The sequence below is a fragment of the Engystomops pustulosus genome, unplaced genomic scaffold (genome assembly GCF_040894005.1).
Source record: "Engystomops pustulosus unplaced genomic scaffold, aEngPut4.maternal MAT_SCAFFOLD_948, whole genome shotgun sequence".
NCBI lineage: Eukaryota > Metazoa > Chordata > Amphibia > Anura > Leptodactylidae > Engystomops > Engystomops pustulosus.
Window position 1 is genome coordinate 1 of NW_027285827.1, and position 21,694 is coordinate 21,694.

General features: G+C 43.9%; 1 protein-coding gene across 1 annotated transcript; it reads left to right on the forward strand.

Annotated features, from left to right (window-relative positions):
• Positions 1–4,580: 4,580 nt before the first annotated feature.
• Positions 4,581–21,599, forward strand: LOC140112671 (uncharacterized; the record flags this gene model as incomplete). The annotated part of the gene is made up of 2 exons (XM_072132576.1): positions 4,581–5,930; positions 20,910–21,599. Coding segments are annotated over exons 1-2 (2,026 nt in total), but the record flags the coding sequence as incomplete, so codon positions are not given.
• Between the last annotated feature and the right edge of the window lie 95 nt (positions 21,600–21,694).

Below are 21,694 nucleotides of genomic sequence, written 5' to 3' on the forward strand. Positions count from 1 at the left end.
AATGCACCATCCTAATAATAGAAGCATTGAAAACTTCATCAAAAGTCACAAAAAATAACACCACCCACAGCTCTGTACACTAAAGTATGAAAAAGTTATTACTGCCAGAAGAGGGCAAAATGAAGAATTTTCTTTTTGTACAGGTTTTAATTTTTGTACATGTATGAAAACATTATAAAACCTATAAAAATGTGTTATCTCAGTGATCGTACTGACCCACATAATGAAGTGGACCTGTCATTTGGGGCACACAGTGAAAGCTGTAAAATCCAAGCCCACAAGAAAATGGCGCAAATGCATTTTTTCATCATTTTCACTGCATTCAAAATTTGTTTTCTTCTTTCCAGTACATGGCATAGAATATTAAATACCGTCACTATGAAGTGCAATTTGTTATGCAGAAAACAAAGCAAAACAGAGCTCTTTACATGGAAAAATAAAAAAAGTTATTGCTTTTTAAAAGTGGGGAGTAAAAAATGGAAAGGCAAAAACAAAAAAGGTCGTTAAAGGATTCACATTATTCTTCCTCATATCATCAGTCAGGGGATTTTTCACTGTTTAAAAAGAATCATTGAACAGATTGACCCTTTCCTTATCTCCCTACAGCATGACCCCATGTTATTCCTCATCTCCCTCCACCATGACCCCATGTTATTCATCATCTCCCTCCACCATGACCCCAGGTTATTCCTCATCTCCCTCCACCATGACCCCAGGTTATTCCTCATCTCCCTCCAACATGACCCCAGGTTATTCCTCATCTCCCTCCACCATGACCCCAGGATATTCCTCATCTCCCTCCACCATGACCCCAAGTTATTCCTCATCTCCCTCCACCATGACCCCATGTTATTCCTCATCTCCCTCCACCATGACCCCAGGATATTCCTCATCTCCCTCCACCATGACTCCATGTTATTCCTCATCTCCCTCCACCATGACCCCATGTTATTCCTCATCTCCCTCCACCATGACCCCAGGTTATTCTTCATCTCCCTCCACCATGACCCCAGGATATTCCTCATCTCCCTCCACCATGACCCCAGGTTATTCCTTATCTCCCTCCACCATGACCCCATGTTATTCCTCATCTCCCTCCACCATGACCCCAGAATATTCCTCATCTCCCTCCACCATGACCCCATGTTGTTCCTCAGAGGTTGGCACTTTCAGTTTCTAGTTTCTTGTCGCATTTATAATTGGGAAATAATTTTGGGCTTGTTTTTGCTTTCTTTCTGTCTCTATTTTTGCTTCCTTTCTTTGTTGTTTACAGAATGTATTTTTCGCTCTAGTACAAAGTTAAACGATACGGCTCTGCTTCCATAATGTTTTTTCATAAAGCGCTTGTGTGCATGGAACCCTTTATTTAATTTAATTTTAAAAAATCTAAGTAGTCTATATGCTACAAAACTTCAAATTTATAGTTTATGAAGGAATTTATGTTTAAAAAGTTAAGAAAAAAATGTTCCTTTTATTTTAGGGCATCAGATACAATCTTGAAATTTTAAGACGCCACAGAATTTAGATAATTGATGCTAATTAATGTGACCAGACACCAGAATTTATGTTTTAAATTTAACAAATGTATTTTTCATTGTATTTTTTTTTTTTACTTTTTACTTTAAAAGGGTGATAATGTTTTATTTTAGATAATGTAAACTCGGAAAAAGAGTCTTTGTCACTTTGCCATTGTTTAAGAGTTAAGATATGACAAATATATTGAAGAATTAAAAAGTCATATATTAAAACTTTTACAATATTTTGTAGTAATAATGTTGGCAATGCCATAGTATGTACTTGACTGTATAATACAGTTATAAAAAAGCAGGACTTTGAAATACAAATGTTACTAACAAAAGTTTACTATACAGCACCAATACTGATTTTGTGACTCGAAAGAAATTCTAAAAATGTTTACTAAAATTATTTTAAAAATAAAAACATACCTCAATATTTGATTGGACATAAAAAACACTTGATTGTATGATATTCTTCTGCTCCATGAAGCCATTTCCCAGACAGGGCAGTCCCATGGTCATTGGAGACGCCTTGTCTGCATGGATTTGCATTCCCTATTGTTCAGGATGTGGAATCAGTAGGGAATCACAGGGCGACATTTCAAATGATTTGCAAATGAAGTTATCTAGTTTCATCAGAAAGACACATCCTGGCCTTTCTTTAGTGGGAAGGGATAATAAACACATAACAAAGGAGAACACTCATAACAAGACACTCTTAAACAAAAAGCCTGGCTGATAAGGAAGTGGGACCAACACCCTTCATTTACATGGGGGAGGTTGTTGAGACAAAAGGGGGCAGACCAAGCAGTATAAGAAACCCAGATACAACTCACATGAGGAGAACTTCTTGTTGGAAGATCTTACTGGAGGAGCTTAGACTGAGAGACTGAGACACAGAATGGAGAGAGAGCTGATCCAGATATGTGTGGAGGAGGGAGCCTGGGAAGGAGGACATGAAGCTGGTGCCAAGGACCCCCAGGATGGTGAGTACTGACAGCCTTCATTGCTTTCTATAAATGATTTTTCCTCTTCCACATTATTTCTGCCTATATCCACTACCACAAAATATAGCCTTTCAAACGGAAAAATAGCGGTAGTGCCTCCACAATATTGGTGTTTATCTGACTCTCATGACTTGTTCTATTTTTGGGCGCAAAATTGTGGCACTGCTTGTGAATCTGAGATATTTCCGTCTCTATTGGGTACAATTTTTGGCGCAAAATTATTGCAGCTAAACGCTGGTCTCGGGAGTTCATAGCGATTGCACTTGTATTACTGAAGTGTTTGCAAAAGGATTGTGACACGGAAGTCTGACATGAATCTGTTCACCCGTTAAACTGAGTTCACCAGAAAAAAATGGTGCACTCAAGCTCCTGGCTTCATAAATCTGGAGCCAATAGAACTCCTTAGACCAGTTTTCTGCAGCTCTAATTGTGCGCCAAAACATTTTGTAAAAGCGGTGGATTCCCTAACAGCGCCCAAATTGTGGGCACTTCTAAAGTCGATAATGAAGACCCCCATTGTGCTTTTTATCAAATGTATGATTTTCATTGTACATTCACAGTTTGCAGTAAAAAATGCATCTCAACTGCATAAAAATAAAAATGCAGCAATAGGAGTAAAGAGGTGCAGAAATGTAGGGGTACAGTCATGTACAGATGTAGGAGTGCAGTCATGTACAGATATAGGGGTGTAGTCATGTACAGATATAGGGGTGCAGTCATGTACAGGTGTAGGGGTACAGTCATGTACAGATGTAGGGGTGCAGTCATGTACAGGTGTAGGGGTACAGTCATGTACAGGTGTAGGGGTGCAGTCATGTTCAGGTGTAGGGGTGCAGTCATGTACAGCTGTAGGGGTACAGTCATGTACAGGTGTAGGGGTGCAGTCATGTACAGGTGTAGGGGTGCAGTCATGTACAGGTGTAGGGGTACAGTCATGTGCAGATGTAGGGGTGCAGTCATGTATAGATGTAGGGGTGCAGTCATGTACAGGTGTAGGGGTGCAGTCATGTACAGGTGTAGGGGTGAAGTCATGTACAGGTGTAGGGGTGCAGTCATGTACATATGTAGGGGTGCAGTCATGTACAGGTGTAGGGGTGCAGTCATGTACAGCTGTAGGGGTGCAGTCATGTACAGGTGTAGGGGTGCAGTCATGTACAGCTGTAGGGGTGCAGTCATGTACAGGTGTAAGGGTGCAGTCATGTACAGGTGTAGGGGTGCAGTCATGTACAGGTGTAAGGGTGCAGTCATGTACAGATATAGGGGTACAGTCATGTACAGGTGTAGGGGTACAGTCATGTACAGGTGTAGGGGTGCAGTCATGTACAGGTGTAGGGGTGTAGTCAGGTACAGGTGTAGGGGTGTAATCATGTACAGGTGTAGGGGTGTAATCATGTACAGGTGTAGGGGTACAGTCATGTACAGGTGTAGGGGTGCAGTCATGTACAGGTGTAGGGGTGTAGTCAGGTACAGGTGTAGGGGTGTAATCATGTACAGGTGTAGGGGTGTAATCATGTACAGGTGTAGGGGTACAGTCAAGTACAGGAGTAGGGGGACAGTCATGTACAGGTGTAGGGTTGCAGTCATGTACAGGTGTAGGGGTGCAGTCATGTACAGGTGTAGGGGTGTAGCCAGGTACAGGTGTAGGGGTGTAATCATGTACAGGTGTAGGGGTACAGTCATGTACAGGTGTAGGGGTACAGTCATGTACAGGTGTAGGGTTACAGTCATGTACAGGTGTAGGGGTACAGTCATGTACAGGTGGGGGTGCAAAGATGTACATATATTGAAATATAAAGCTTCACATATGTACAAAATAGGGATCATTCATCTTTAGTCTGGACATTTGTCTGTCTTTTTTTCCCCTGGTTTTGGACTTGTTTGATTTATCTTAGAGGGTGAGATATGATATATAAAATGTTATAAATATTTATATCATTACAGATTTATTAACTTTGTTATTGATCAACTTGTTATTCAACCTTATATTGTAGATGACGTTACTTGTGGCTCTGAGGAACATCTGATATCTTCAGATATTAAAGCTGATGATTGTGGGATCACACAAGATACATGTATAGAAAACAACAGCAGAAAGGTTTCACCATCAGACCTTCATTGCAATCATCTGATTCTATTACATTGAACACTTCTTCTGATACAACACAGACTAAAAATCCAAAAAGGAGCCACCACAGAGAAGCCGAGCATCTAAGAACTGCAACCAGGAAGACATTTTCTTGTTCTAAATGTGAGAAATGTTTTACTCTTAAATGGAATCTCCTCACACATCAGAAAATTCACACAGGGGAGAAGCCATTTTCATGTTCAGAATGTGGAAAATGTTTTATTCAAAAATCAGATCTAATTCAGCACGAGAGAATTAACACAGGGGAGAAGACGTTCTCTTGTTCGCAATGTGCCAAATGTTTTATTGAAAAATCAAATCTTCTTGTACATGAGAGAATTCACACAGGGGAGAAGCCATTTTCATGTTCAGAATATGGCAAATGTTTTCGTCATAAATCAGAACTTGTTCAGCACGAGAGAATACACACAGGGGAGAAACCGTTTTCCTGTTCAGAATGTGGCAAATGTTTTCGTCATAAATCAGAACTTGTTAAACATGTGAGAATTCACACAGGGGAGAAGCCATTTTCATGTTCAGAATGTGGCAAATGTTTTCGTCAGAAATCATATCTTGTTAAACATGAGAGTATTCACACAGGGGAGAAGCCGTTTTCATGTTCAGAATGTGGCAAATGTTTTCGTCAGAAATCAAAACTTATTGAACATGAGAGAATTCACACAGGGGAGAAGCCGTTTTCATGTTCAGAATGTGGCAAATGTTTTCGTCAGAAATCAGATCTTGTTAAACATGAGAGAATTCACACAGGGGAGAAGCCGTTTTCATGTTCAGAATGTGGCAAATGTTTTAGTCAGAAATCAAAACTTATTGAACATGAGAGAATTCACACAGGGGAGAAGCCGTTTTCATGTTCAGAATGTGACAAATGTTTTTTTCAAAAATCTCATCTTGTTAAACATGAGAGAATTCACACAGGGGAGAAACCATTTTCATGTTCAGAGTGCGGGAAAAGTTTTATTCAAAAATCAGATCTTGTTCAGCATGAGAAAATTCACACAGGGGAGAAACCGTTTTCATGTTCAGAATGTGGCAAATGTTTTATTAGGAAATCAGATCTTGTTAAACACGAAAGAATTCACACAGGGGAGAAGCGGTTTTCATGTTCAGAATGTGGCAAATGTTTTCGTCAGAAATCAAAACTTATTGAACATGAGAGAATTCACACAGGGGAGAAGCCGTTTTCATGTTCAGAATGTGGCAAATGTTTTATTAGGAAATCAGATCTTGTTAAACACGAGAGAACTCACACAGGGGAGAAGCAGTTTGTGTAAACAATGTGACAAATGTTTTGCAATGAAATCCCATCTCTAAACACGTCTCTCACACAGGAAAAAACAACATTTTAATGTTAAGAATGTGGCAAACATTTTCCTTTTTTTTACATATGAGAGGAGCCACAAGGGGAGAAGTCTTGTACTTATTGAACATCTGCATTTGTAATTGAGTTTGATGTTGAGTTGTATGAGATGCAATAACCAATAAACTTCAGATTGGATTAGAGAACTTGTACAATTATGTAACACAATCAGAATAAGAGAGAAAAATGGGGAGGAGCTCGGATAAAGGAGCAGCTGATGTTCTGCCTGAGTGGGAACACGGGGGAATTTATTATTGGCTTTTCTTCAGTTTTTTGGCAGATCTTATTCTCTGTCTTGCTGTGCCATATTTATGATGGGTTAGAGCCAGGGGCATCGCAATGTCAAAGTTTCCAGGGCACGAGCCCCGTATCTTTCATCCAGTTCCCAGAATATACACCCCACCACCTGCAGAGAGGTACAGCCAGCTGAGGATGGCAGAAAACCTTTCCTGAAACACGCACCGATCAGGGCTGTCAGTGCTGCCCTCGTCCCCTCGACAGGTGCGCTGCTTCCTGTCTGAATTGGGAAGCTCATTGTGCTGGCCCCGTGCCTTCTTTGGCCCTGCCCCCCTGCCCCTCTTTCCCTCTTTTACTCGTCTGAAGCTGTCCTGCTCTTTTCCTGCTCTTGTCAAAGTTTGCAGTGAGGGTTCCTTCCTCCAGGAACAAGGACCAGGTTATTGAGTAATCCCCCCCCCAACCCGCTCATAGCGGCATGAGATAAGTTATTCCAGGCCAGTGAAAGAAAAACAGGTGTCCTTTTATCGTTAAATTGCGGACAAACTTATTAATGTCACAAATTGATTTATTTTCTATTTGTGGCACTAATAAGTTTGTCAGCAATTTACCGATAAAAAGACATTTTCCTTCTGATGAACAATCCATGGTCACACAAGTTACTCCTGTCTGCAATGGACAATTATTTGTAATAACATTTGTGGTGATTTCAGCTTTGGTGAGCCACTTACTATAGTGAATTTGATGCTGCTGGACACATCTCAGGCTACGGATGGCAACTTTTTGACCAGTCCAAGGACCTCAATGTCAGCAACCGGTTCTTTTATCCATCACAATCACATACACCCTCTATGGATACGTTTCAAAACAGAATTAAACAAGATTTATCTACTCCACATAAGGAGGAGTTTTCCTTCCATATAAGAAATCTGTCCAAAAAACACTTCACATCTCTAGATTCCCGCACTACGCTCATTCCACCGAAATCATCTTCTTTGACTTAAGGTTTCAGGGGACAGTGGGCCATATTTTCATCACTAGCAGTTTCAGGAAACCGACTGCGGGAAACATACTTCACTACAAGAGTCAACATCCAATACAAACAACTAAGGTTATTTGGTTTGGCTAGTTGATCGGAAGTAGGATACATTTTTGTGAAATTTCTGATTTTCACAAGGCATCTACAGAGATTTCATAAATATAAAAAAATCAGGGTCACCCCCAATGGTCTTTGACCAGGGCTGAGGATATTGCTGCACACAAGGATCGCAAAATACCTTACTCCGAAAGAAAACCTCCAATTATTGCACAAAAAATTGCCTCAACAATAATACACCTGTTGTGTCTCTACAGTTATTCCACAGTTCTATAGAATCAAACTTATAGTACTAATTTTGTAAAATGTCAGAACTCCAAAACTTGTGAAAAACAACTTGGTATTTTAGGATCAATCAGACAACCCAGGGTTAAAGTAACCTAGGGGGTCTTAAAAATAGTAAAAATAAAAGTAAAAAAAAAGCTTAAAATTCAAATCACCCCCCTTTCGCTAGAAGTCACATTAATATAAATAAAAAGTAAAGATCATAAACACATTAGATATCGCCGCATCTGAAAATACTCAATCTATCAAAATATAATAACAGTTTTGTCACCACGTTTAACCCCGTAAGGCAAAAGTCGCAAATGGCACTTTTTTGCCATTTTGAAAACTCAATAAAAAGTGATCAAAAGGTCACACCGTCCTAATATTAGAAACATTGAAAACTTCATCAAAGTCACAAAAAATGACACCACCCACAGCTCTGTACACTAAAGTATGAAAAAGTTATTCGCGCCAGAAGACGGCAAAATGAATTTTTTTTTTTCTACAGGTTTAATTATTGTACATGTATGAAAACATTATAAAACCTATAAAAATGTGTTATCTCAGTGATCGTACTGACCCACATAATGAAGTGGACCTGTCATTTGGGGCACACAGTGAAAGCTGTAAAATCCAAGCCCACAAGAAAATGGCGCAAATGCATTTTTTCATCATTTTCACTGCATTCAAAAAAAAATTTCTGCTTCCCAGTACATGGCATAGAATAGTAGATACCGTCACTATGAAGTGCAATTTGTTATGCAGAAAACAAAGCAAAACAGAGCTCTTTACATGGAAAAATAAAAAAGGTATTGCTTTTTAAAAGTGGGGAGTTAAAAATGGAAAGGCAAAACCAAAAAAAGTCTTTGGAGGATTCACATTATTCTTCCTCATATCATCAGCCAGGGGATTTTCCTTTATTTAAAAAGAAACATTGAACAGATTGACCCTTTCCTTATCTCCCTACAGCATGAACCCATGTTATTCCTTATTTCCCTTTACCATGACCCCATGTTATTCCTCATCTCCCTCCACCATGACCCCAGGTTATTCCTCATCTCCCTCCACCATGACCCCATGTTATTCCTCATCTCCCTCCACCATGACCCCAGAATATTCCTCATCTCCCTCCACCATGACCCCATGTTATTCCTCATCTCCCTCCACCATGACCCCATGTTATTCCTCATCTTCCTCCACCATGACCCCATGTTATTCCTTATCTCCCTCCACCATGACCCCAGGTTATTCCTCATCTCCCTCCACCATGACCCCAGGTTATTCCTTATCTCCCTCCACCATGATCCCATGTTGTTCCTCATCTCCCTCCACCATGATCCCATGTTATTCCTCATCTCCCTCCACCATGACCCCAGGATATTCCTCATCTCCCTCCACCATGACCCCAGAATATTCCTCATCTCCCTCCACCATGACCCCAGGATATTCCTCATCTCCCTCCACCATGACCCCAGAATATTCCTCATCTCCCTCCACCATGACCCCATGTTATTCCTCATCTCCCTCCACCATGACCCCAGGATATTCCTCATCTCCCTCCACCATGACCCCAGAATATTCCTCATCTCCCTCCACCATGAGCCCAGGTTATTCCTCATCTCCCTCCACCATGACCCCAGAATATTCCTCATCTCCCTTCACCATGACCCCATGTTGTTCCTCATCTCCCTCCACCATGACTCCATGTTATTCCTCATCTCCCTCCACCATGACCCCAGAATATTCCTCATCTCCCTTCACCATAACCCCATGTTGTTCCTCATCTCCCTCCACCATGACTCCATGTTATTCCTCATCTCCCTCCACCATGACCCCAGAATATTCCTCATCTCCCTCCACCATGACCCCAGAATATTCCTCATCTTCCTCCACCATGACCCCAGTTTATTCCTCATCTCCCTCCACCATGACCCCATGTTATTCCTCATCTCCCTCCACCATGTCCCCAGGTTATTCCTCATCTCCCTCCACCATGACCCCATGTTGTTCCTCAGAGGTTGGCACTTTCAGTTTCTAGTTTCTTGTCGCTTATATAATTGGGAAATAATTTTGGGCTTGTTTTTGCTTTCTTTCTCTCTCTATTTTTGCTTCCTTTCTTTGTTGTTTACAGAATGTATTTTTCGCTCTAGTACAAAGTTAATCGATACGGCTTTGCTTCCATAATTTTTTTTTCATAAAGCGCTAGTGTGCATGGAACCCTTTATTTAATTTAATTTAAAAAATCTAAGTCGTCTATATGCTACAAAACTTCAAATTTATAGTTTATGAAGGAATTTATGTTTAAAGAGTTAAGAAATAAAAATGTTCCTTTTATTTTAGGGCATCAGATACAATCTTGAAATTTTAAGACGCCACAGAATTTAGATAATTGATGCTAATTAATGTGACCAGACACCGGAATTTATGTTTTAAATTTAACAAATGTATTTTTCATTGTATTTTTTGTTTTACTTTTTACTTTAAAAGGGTGATAATGTTTTATTTTAGATAATGTAAACTCGGAAAAAGAGTCTTTGTCACTTTGCCATTGTTTAAGAGTAGAGATGAGTGAACATACTCGTCCGAGCTTGATGCTCGTTCGAGCATTAGCGTACTCGAAACTGCTCGTTGCTCGGACAAATACTTCGCCCGCTCGAGAAAATGGCATCTCCCGCCGTTTTGCTTTTTGTCGGCCAGAAACAGAGCCAATCACAAGCCAGGAGACTCTGCACTCCACCCAGCATGACGTGGTACCCTTACACGTCGATAGCAGTGGTTGACTGGCCAGATCAGGTGACCCTGGAATAGACTAGCCCCTGCCTGCGCTGCTCGGATCATTCTGTGTCTGGATGCCACTAGGGAGAGAGCTGCTGCTGGTCAGGGAAAGCGTTAGGCTGTTCTATTAGAATAGTGTTAGGCAGGAGTGATTCTACAAGAACCCAACAGCTTTTCTTAGGGCTACAATAACGTTATACATTTTTTTTTTTTATTTGCAGCTAGTACCATATTGTGAGGAATTTGCAGGGGGACTTGCTACCGTTGTGTTTAGCTCTTAGTGACACACATATCTACCTCAAACACCAAAGTGGGACAATTTATTAGGGGTTTGATTTCAATTAGGCACAGTCTGCCAGTTTCTTTCTATTTTACGTTTATTTTTTGATAACTCAGCGTCATCTCATCTGGCATAGCAGTGTGCTTTCATACTTGGCTAGAAAATAGCCATAGGAGAATCCAAACGGCTTACTTAGGCCTACAATAGCGTTATATAGTTGATTTTTGGTTGATTTGCTGGTGGCTGGCCTTGCTGTAGTGCATCTACTACCATATTGTGAGGAATTTGCAGTGAGACTTGCGACCGTTGTGTTTAGCGCTTAGTGACGCACAAATCCATCGCAAAGACCGAAGTGGGACAATTTATTAGGGGTTTGATTGAAATTAGGCACAGTCTGCCATTTACTTTTTATTTTACGTTTATTTTTTCATAACTCAGCGTCATCTCATCTGGCATAGCAGTGTGCTTTCATAGTTGGCTAGAAAATAGCCAAAGCAATAGGATAGCATCGTTTGGTTTTAAAAACTAAAAAACACACAAAAAAAAAAAAAAACACAAAAAAAAAGTAAAAAAAAAATTAAAGTTATAACTTTCATTTTCAAAATGTTTAACCCGAGGGCTAGGGGTAGAGGAAGAGGGCTGGGACGTGCATGTCCAACTACTGCAGGGGTCAGAGGCCGTGGTCCTGGGCGGGGTGAGAAACCAGCTGCTGATGAGGGAGCAGGGGAACGCCGCAGAGCTACACTCCCTAGGTTCATCATGTCTCAAGTTACTGGGACTCGTGGTAGAGCACTGTTGAGGCCAGAACAGTGCGAACAGGTGATGTCGTGGATTGCCGACAATGCTTCGAGCAATTTGTCCACCAGTCAGTCTTCCACGCAGTCCACCCATGTCACCGAAATGACCCCAACGTCGCCTCCACGATCCTCCACAGCATCCACCAGCGTTCAGCTCTCCATACCCCAGACGCTGGAGCGGAAAAGGAAATATAGTGCAACCCACCCGCACGCCCAAGCCCTCAATGTCCACATCTCCAGATTGCTTAGCCTGGAGATGCTGCCCTATAGGCTGGTAGAGACCGAGGCCTTTCGCAACCTCATGGCGGCGGCCGCCCCTCGGTATTCGGTCCCCAGCCGCCACTACTTTTCCCGATGTGCCGTCCCAGCCCTTCACCAGCACGTGTCAGACAACATCATCCATGCCCTGACCAACGCCGTTTCTGACAAGGTCCACCTGACCACGGACACGTGGACGAGTGCTGCCTGGCAGGGCCACTATATATCGCTGACGGCACATTGGGTTAACTTGGTGGAGGCTGGGACCGAGTCTGACCCTGCGGCTGGTCATATACTGCCGACGCCGAGGATTGCGGGGCCTACCTCGGTCCAGGTCTTTCAGGCCTACTATGCCTCCTCCCACCCCTCCTCCACCTCCTCCTCCAAACTACCATCCGTGGGCATGGCGCCATCAGTCGCTAGCTCTAGGCACAGCAGCAGTGCCGTCGCTAAGCGACAGCAGGCGGTGCTCAAACTGCTGAGCCTAGGCGATAAATGGCACACCGCCCAATAGCTATTACAGGGCATCACGGCGCAGACTGATCTGTGGCTGGCACCGCTGAACCTGAAGCCAGGCATGGTTGTGTGTGACAACGGCCGGAACCTGGTGGCGGCTCTGCAACTCGGCAGACTGACACATGTGCCATGCCTGGCCCATGTGTTAAATCTGATAATTTCAGCATTTCCTCAAGACATACCCCAATCTGTCTGATTTGCTCACGAAGGTGCGCCGCATCTGTGCGCATTTCAGGAAGTCCAGCACAGATGCTGCCACTCTCAGGGCAGCGCAGCGCCGCCTCCAACTGCCCGCTCACCGACTGTTGTGCGACGTGCCCACGAGGTGGAATTCAACATTAACCATGTTATCCAGAGTTTACCAGCAGCGCAGAGCGATTGTAGACTGCCAGATGTCAACTTCCACCAGAACTGGTAGTCAGGTCAGTCAGCTTCCTCAAGTCTACAATGAGGAGTGGACGTGGATGTCTGATATCTGTCAGGTGCTGAGTAACTTTGAGGAGTCAACACAGATGGTCAGTGGCGATGCCGCCATCATCAGCCTCACAATCCCGCTGCTTGGCCTGTTGAAAAACTCTCTGATCAGCATGAAGTCGGAAGCTTTGCGCTCGTCACAAGAGACGGGGGAAGAAGATTCCCTTGTTGATAGCCAAAGCACCCTCAGGTCTGTTTCTCAGCGCATATCGGAGGAGGTGGAGGAGGATGAGGAGGAAGAGGAGGAGAATGTTGGCGAGACACAAAAGGGGAGCATTGCTCAGACCTTCACTTTTCAGCGTGTATGGGCAGAAGAAGAGGAGTTGGAGGAGTTGGAGGAGGAGGAAATGGACAGTCAGGCCAGTGAGGGGAGTGAATTCTTGCGCGTTGGGACTCTGGCGCATATGGCAGATTTCATGCTAGGCTGCCTATCCAGTGACCCTCGCGTTCAAAGAATTTATTCCAGCACTGATTACTGGGTATTCACTCTCCTGGACCCACGGTACAAGCAAAATCTTTCCACTGTCATCCCTGGAGAGGAAAGGAGTGTGAGAATGCATGAATACCAGCAGGCCCTGGTGCACAAGCTGAAACAGTATTTCCCTTCTGACAGCGCTAGCGGCAGAGTGCGTAGTTCTGCGGGACAAGTAGCGAGGGAGAGTAGGCGAGCAGGCAGCTTGTCCAGCACTGGCAAGGGTACGCTTTACAAGGCTTTTGCCAGTTTTATGTCACCCCAGCAAGACACTGTCACCTGTCCCCAGTCTCGGCAGAGTAGGGCTGATCTTTACAGAAAGATGGTGAGGGAGTACGTAGCTGACCATACCATCGTCCTAAATGAACACAGAGCTCCCTACAACTACTGGGTTTCAAAGCTGGACATGTGGCACGAACTGGCGCTGTACGCCTTGGAGGTTCTTGCCTACCTTGCCGCTAGCGTGTTGTCCGAGCGGGTTTTCAGTGCAGCTGGTGGCATCATCACCGATAAGCGTACACGCCTGTCGACTGACAGCGCTGACAGGCTGACGCTTATTAAGATGAATAAAGCCTGGATTTCTCATAATTTCCAATCTCCACCAGGTGAAGGAAGCTCAACCTGAATAATTTATGCACTCCTCCTCCTCCTCATTTTCCTCCTTCTCCTCCTCTTTGTACACTAAAACAGAGGAAACTGGCTATTTTTTGACAGGGCCCACTGGCTCTAGCTATAGTACTTTATGCATTTAATTTTTCTGGAGGGCCACCTACCCGGTCCTCTGTTTTAAACAATTTTTGGGAGTGCCACATACAGGCACTCAATCTATTCAATTTTTCTGGAGGGCCACCTACCTGCTCCTCTGGTTTGAAAACTTTTTTGGACTGCCACATACAGGCACTCAATCTATTTCATTTTTCTGGAGGACCACCTACCTGCTCCTCTGGTTTGAAAACTTTTTTGGACTGCCACATACAGGCACTCAATCTATTCCATTTTTCTGGAGGGCCACCTACCTGCTCCTCTGGTTTGAAAACTTTTTTGGACTGCCACATACAGGCACTCAATCTATTCCATTTTTCTGGAGGGCCACCTACCTGCTCCTCTGGTTTGAAAACTTTTTTGGACTGCCACATACAGGCACTCAATCTATTTCATTTTTCTGGAGGGCCACCTACCTGCTCCTCTGGTTTGAAAACTTTTTTGGACTGCCACATACAGGCACTATCCAAATTAAATTGTCTCCATAGCAGCCTCCACACGTTGTCTCCATTGCTACCTCCAAAAGTCGTCCATATAGCTGCCTCCATACATCGTCCCCTTATCAAACGAGGTGTGTCAGGCACAAATTTGGGTTGTTTTCATGGATTCCACATCAAGGTTGTTAACTTTGTCGCCACCCTGCTGTGTTATCCACAAAATATACTGGCAAACTTTTACCATTTAGGGATATTATTTCAGCGCTTCTTGCGCATCTGCTTACATTCCCCTCATCCGCCATATCCCAAACTTATAAGAACGCTACTACACTTAACTTGGTGCAGGCTGGGACCGAGTCTGACCCTGGGGCTGGTCATATACTGCCGACGCCGAGGATTGCGGGGCCTACCTCGGTCCAGGTCTCAAAGGCCTACTATACCTCCTCCTCCTCCCACCCCTCCTCCACCTCCTCCTCCTCCGAATTACCATCCGTGGCCATGGCGCCATCAGTCGGTAGCTCTAGGCACAGCAGCAGTGCCGTCGCTAAGCGACAGCAGGCGGTGCTCAAACTGCTGAGCCTAGGCGATAAAAGGCACACCGCTTAAGAGCTATTACAGGGCATTCCAAATCAAACTTGTTAACTTTGTCGCCACCCTGCTGTGTAATCCCCAAAATATACTGGCAAACTTTTATCATTTACCGATATTATTTCAGCGCTTCTTGCGCATCTGTTTACATTCCCCTCACCCGCCATATCCCAAACTTATAAGAACGCTACTACACTTGATCTTATACAAAAGGTTCTTAGAAGTGCTGTTTGGGGAGTAGCCTAGAGACAGGGGCTTGGATTGGCGAAAGCTCGCCTGGCAGCGGAGCGCCAGCTCCATGCCAAGATCCAACTAACATAGTTTTAACTGCAGCACCTTTAATCTACTACTAGTTCACTGCCTCCATACATGGTCCCCTTATCAAACGAGCTGTGTCAGGCAGAATTTTGGGTTGTTTTCATGGCTTCCACATCAAACTTGTTAACTTTGTCGCCACCCTGCTGTGTAATCCACAAAATATACTGGCAAACTTTTATCATTTACCGATATTCTTTCAGCGCTTCTTGCGCATCTGTTTACATTCCCCTCACCCGCCATATCCCAAACTTATAAGAACGCTACTACACTTGATCTTATACAAAAGGTTCTTAGAAGTGCTGTTTAGGGAGTAGCCTAGAGACAGGGGCTTGGATTGGCGAAAGCTCGCCTGGCAGCGGAGCGCCAGCTCCATGCCAAGATCCAACTAACATAGTTTTAACTGCAGCACCTTTAATCTACTACTAGTTCACTGCCTCCATACATGGTCCCCTTATCAAACGAGCTGTGTCAGGCAGAATTTTGGGTTGTTTTCATGGCTTCCATGTTAACTTTGTCGCCACCCTGCTGTGTAATCCACAAAATATACTGGCAAACTTTTATCATGTACCGATATTACTTGAGCGCTTCTTGCTCACCTCCTTTGGTTCCTCTCTGCCACCCATTGGTTTGAAGCCTGAGTCCATTTAGGGTATGTCGCCATGACACTCTCTAGCCTGCTGCCGCTGCCTCTGCATGCCGTCCCCAATAGTGTCAGGGTCAATTATTGGATGTTTTAGATGCTATCTAGCTTCATTCTGTCACTCTGTCATGGCCATGCTGTTGCCCATAATTTTGGCATAATGGTGCGATTAAGCAGCCTCAGAGGCATCCATGCATGCTGCCCCTGCTGTTTCCTGTCCATTTCCGTGGTGTTTCCATCCTTTTCTGAGGTTCCCAGGTGTTTGGCCAAGCTTCCCTGTGCAGAGCCTTGGTCCCCTTGAAAAATGCTCGAGTCTCCCATTGACTTCAATGGGGCTCGTTATTCGAGACGAGCACTCGAGCATCGGGAAAAGTTCGTCTCGAATAACGAGTACCCGAGCATTTTAGTGCTCGCTCATCTCTAGTGATAATGTTTTATTTTAGATAATGTAAACTCGGGAAAAGAGTCCTTGGCACTTTGACAATGTTTAAGAGTTAAGATATGACAAATATATTGAAGAATTAAAAAGTCATATAAGAAATTAAAACTTTTACAATATTTTATAGTAAAAATGTATCATAGTATGTTCTTGTCTGTATAATACAGTTATAAAAAAGCAGCACTTTGAAATACAAATGTTACTAACAAAAGTTTACTATACAGCACCAATACTGATTTTGGGACTGGAAAGAAATTCTAAAAATGTTTACTAAAATTATTTAAAAAATAAAAACATATCTCAATATTTGATTGGACATAAAACGCACTTGATTGTATGATATTCTTCTGCTCCATGAAGCCATTTCCAAGACATGGCAGTCCAATGGTCATTGGAGACGCCTTGTCTGCATGGATTTGCATTCCCTATTGTTCATGATGTGGAATCAGTAGGGAATCACAGGGCAACATTTCACCTAGTAAAGATTTGCAAATTAAGTTATCTAGTTTCATCAGAAAGACACATCCTGGCCTTTCTTTGGTGGGAAGGGATAATAAACCCATAACAAAGGAGAACACTCATAACAAAACACTCTTAAACAATCAGCCTGGCTGATAAGGAAGTGGGACCAACACCCTTCATTTACATGGGGGAGGTTGTTGGGACAAAAGGTGGCAGACCAAGAGGTATAAGAGACCCAAGCACAACTCACATGAGGAGAACTTCTTGGTGGAAGATCTTACTGGAGGAGCTTCGACTGAGAGACTGAGACACAGAATGGAGAGAGAGCAGGTCCAGATATGTGTGGAGGAGGAAGCCTGGGAAGGAGGACATGACGCTGGTGCCAGGGACCCCCAGGATGGTGAGTACTCTACCACATTATTTCTGCCTATATCCACTACCACAAAATAGGGGGCATTTTTATAGCCTTTGAAACGGAAAAATAGCGGTAGTGCCTCCACAATATTGGTGTTTATCTGACTCTCATGACTTCTATTTATGGGCGCAAAATTGTGGCACTGCTTGTGAATATGAGATATTTCCGTCTCTACTGGGTACAATTTTTGGCGCAAAATTATTGCAGCTAAAAGCTGGTCTAGGGAGTTCATATCGATTGCACTTGTATTTATGAAGTGTTTGTAAAAGGATTGTGACACGGAAGTCTGACATGAATCTGTTACTCACCCTTTAAACTGAGTTCACCAGAAAAAACTGGTGCACTCAGTGCAAGAAAAGTGAGCGCCCGCAGGGTGCGCCAGATTTGTAAAGACTGTGCTCCTGGCTTCATAAATCTGGAGCCAATAGAACTCCTTACACCAGTTTTCTGCAGCTGTAATTGTGCGCCATAAAACATGTTGGAAAAGTGGGGGATTCTCTAACGGCGCCAAAATTGTTGGCCCTTCTGAAAGTCGATAATGAAGACCCCCATTGTGCTTTTTACCGAATGTATGATTTTCATTGTACATTAACAGTTTGCAGTAAAAAATGCATCTCAACTGCATGAAAATAAAAATGCAGCAGTAGGAGCATAGAGGTGCAGAAATGTAGGGGCACAGTCATGTACAGGTGTAGGGGTGCAGTCATGTACAGGTGTAGGGGTGCAGTCATGTACAGTTGTGGGGGTGCAGTCATGTACAGGTGTAGGGGTGCAGTCATGTACAGGTGTGGGGGTGCAGTCATGTACAGGTTTAGGGGTGCAGTCATGTACAGGTGTAGGGGTGCAGTCATGTACAGGTGTAGGGGTACAGTCATGTACAGGTGTAGGGGTACAGTCATGTACATGTGTAGGGGTGCAGTCATCTACTGGTGTATAGGTGCAGTCATGTACGGGTGTAGGGGTGCAGTCATGTACAGGTGTGGGGGTGCAGTCATGTACAGATGTAGGGGTGCATTCATGTACAGGTGTGGGGGTGCAGTCATGTACAGGTGTAGTGGTGCAGTCATGTACAGGTGTAGGGGTGCAGTCATGTACAGGTGTGGGGGTGCAGTCATGTAAAGGTTTAGGGGTGCAGTCATGTACAGGTGTAGGGGTACAGTCATGTACAGGTGTAGGGGTACAGTCATGTACAGGTGTAGGGTTGCAGTCATCTACTGGTGTAGGGGTGCAGTCATGTACATGTGTAGGGGTGCAGTCATGTACAGGTGTAGGGGTACAGTCATGTACAGGTGTAGGGGTACAGTCATGTACAGGTGTAGGGGTGCAGTCATCTACTGGTGTAGGGGTGCAGTCATGTACAGGTGTAGGGGTGCAGTCATGTACAGGTGTAGGGGTGCAGTCATGTACAGATGTGGGGGTGCAGTCATGTACAGGTGTGGGGGTGCAGTCATGTACAGGTGTAGGGGTGCAGTCATGTACAGGTGTAGGGGTGCAGTCATGTACAGGTGTGGGGGTGCAGTCATGTACAGGTTTAGGGGTACAGTCATGTACAGGTGTAGGTGTACAGTCATGTACAGGTGTAGGGTTGCAGTCATCTACTGGTGTAGGGGTGCAGTCATGTACAGGTGTAGGGGTGCAGTCATGTACAGGTGTGGGGTTGCAGTCATGTACAGATGTAGGGGTGCAGTCATGTACAGGTGTGGGGGTGCAGTCATGTACAGGTGTGGGGGTGCAGTCATGTACAGGTGTAGGGGTGCAGTCATATACAGGTGTAGTGGTACAGTCATGTACAGGTTTAGGTGTACAGTCATGGAAAGGTGTAGGGGTGCAGTCATCTACTGGTGTAGGGGTGCAGTCATGTACAGTGTTAGGGGTGCAGTCATGTACAGTTGTGGGGGTGCAGTGATGTACAGGTTTAGGGGTGCAGTGATGTACAGGTGTAGGGGTACAGTCATGTACAGGTGTAGGGTTACAGTCATGTACAGGTGTAGGGGTACAGTCATGTACAGGTGTAGGGGTGAAGTCATCTACGGGTGTAGGGGTGCAGTCATGTACAGGTGTAGGGGTGCAGTCATGTACAGGTGTGAGGGTGCAGTCATGTACAGGTGTAGGGGTGCAGTCATTTACAGGTGTGGGGGTGCAGTCATGTGCAGGTGTAGGGGTGCAGTCATGTACAGGTGTAGGGGTGCAGTCATGTTTAGGTGTGGGGATGCAGTCATGTACAGATTTAGGGGTGCAGTCATGTACAGGTCCAGGGGTGCAGTAATGTACAGGTGTAGGGGTGCAGTCATGTACAGGTTTAGGGGTGCAGTCATATACTGTTTTAGGGGTGCAGTCATGTACAGGTGTGGGGGTGCAGTCATGTACAGGTGTAGGGGTGCAGTCATGTACAGGTGTAGGGGTGCAGTCATGTACAGGTTAAGGGGTGCAGTCATATACTGGTTTAGGGGTGCAGTCATGTATAGGTGTAGGGGTGCAGTCATGTACAGGTGTAGGGGTACAGTCATGTACAGGTGTAGGGGTGCAGTCATGTACAGGTGTAGGGGTGCAGTCATGTACAGGTGTAGGGTTGCAGTCATGTACAGGTTTAGGGGTGCAGTCATGTACAGGTGTAGGGGTGCAGTCATATACAGGTGTAGGGGTGCAGTCATGTACAGGTGTAGGGGTGCAGTCATGTACAGGTGTAAGGGTGCAGTCATGTACAGGTGTAGGGGTGTAGTCTTGTACAGGTGTAGGGGTACAGTCATGTACAGGTGTCGGGGTGCAGTCATGTACAGGTGTGGGGATGCAGTCATGTACAGGTGTAGGGGTGCAGTCATGTACAGGTGTAGGGGTGCAGTCATATACAGGTGTAGGGGTGTAGTCTTGTACAGGTGTAGGGGTACAGTCATGTACAGGTGTCGGGGTGCAGTCATGTACAGGTGTGGGGATGCAGTCATGTACAGGTGTAGGGGTGCAGTCATGTACAGGTGTGGGGGTGCAGTCATGTACAGGTGTAGGGGTGTAATCATGTACAGGAGTAGGGGTACAGTCATGTACAGGTGTCGGGGTGCAGTCATGTACAGGTGTGGGGATGCAGTCATGTACAGGTGTAGGGGTGCAGTCATGTACAGGTGTAGGGGTGCAGTCATATACAGGTGTAGGGGTGCAGTCATATACAGGTGTGGGGGTGCAAAGATGTAGATATATTGAAATATAAAGCTTCAAATATGTACAAATTAGAGATCATTAATCTTTAGTCTGGACATTTTTTCCCCTTGTTTTGAACTTGTTTGATTTATCTTAGAGGGTGATATATGATATTAGAGGGTGAGATATGATATATAAAATTTTATAAATATTTATATCATTGCAGATTTTATTAACTTTGTTATTGATCAACCTGTTATTCATCCTTATGTTGTAGATGACGTTACTTGTGGCTCTGAGGAACATCTGATATCTTCAGATATTAAAGCTGATGAATGTGGGATCACACAAGATACATGTATAGAAAACAACAGCAGAAAGGATTCACCCTCAGACCTTTATTGCAACAATCTATCTTCTGATCCAATTACATTGCGCATCTATTCTGATACATCACAGACTAAAAGTCCCAAAAGGAGCCACCACAGAGCAGCCGAGCATCTAAGAGCTGCAACCAGGAAGACATTTTCTTGTTCTAAATGTGACAAATGTTTTACTCTTAAATGGAATCTCCTCACACATCAGAAAATTCACACAGGGGAGAAACCGTTTTCATGTTCAGAATGTGGCAAATGTTTTATTAAGAATTCAAAACTTGTTAAACATGAGAGAATTCACACAGGGGAGAAGCTTTATTCATGTTCAGAATGTGGCAAATGTTTTATTCAAAAATCAGATCTAGTTCAGCATGAGAGAATTCACACAGGGGAGAAGCCGTTTTCATGTTCAGAATGTGGGAAATGTTTTTCACAAAAATCAATTCTTGTTAAGCATAAGACAATTCACACAGGGGAGAAGACGTTCTCTTGTTCGGAATGTGACAAATGTTTTTCTTCAAAATCAAATCTTCTTGTACATGAGAGAATTCACACAGGGGAGAAGCCATTTTCATGTTCAGAATGTGGGAAAGGTTTTCGTCAGAAATCAGATCTTGTTCAGCTTAAGAGAATTCACACAGGTGAGAAACCATTTTCATGTTCAGAATGTGGCAAATGTTTTCGTCAGAAATCACATCTTGTTAACCATGAGAGATTTCACATCGGGGAGAAGCCTTTTTCATGTTCAGAATGTGGCAAATGTTTTAGTGAGAAATCACATCTTGTTAAACCTGAGAGAATTCACACAGGGGAGAAGACGTTCTCTCGTTCGGAATGTGACAAATGTTTTTTTCAAAATCAAACCTTCTTGTACATGAGAGAATTCACACAGGGGAGAAGCCATTTTCATGTTCAGAATGTGGCAAATGTT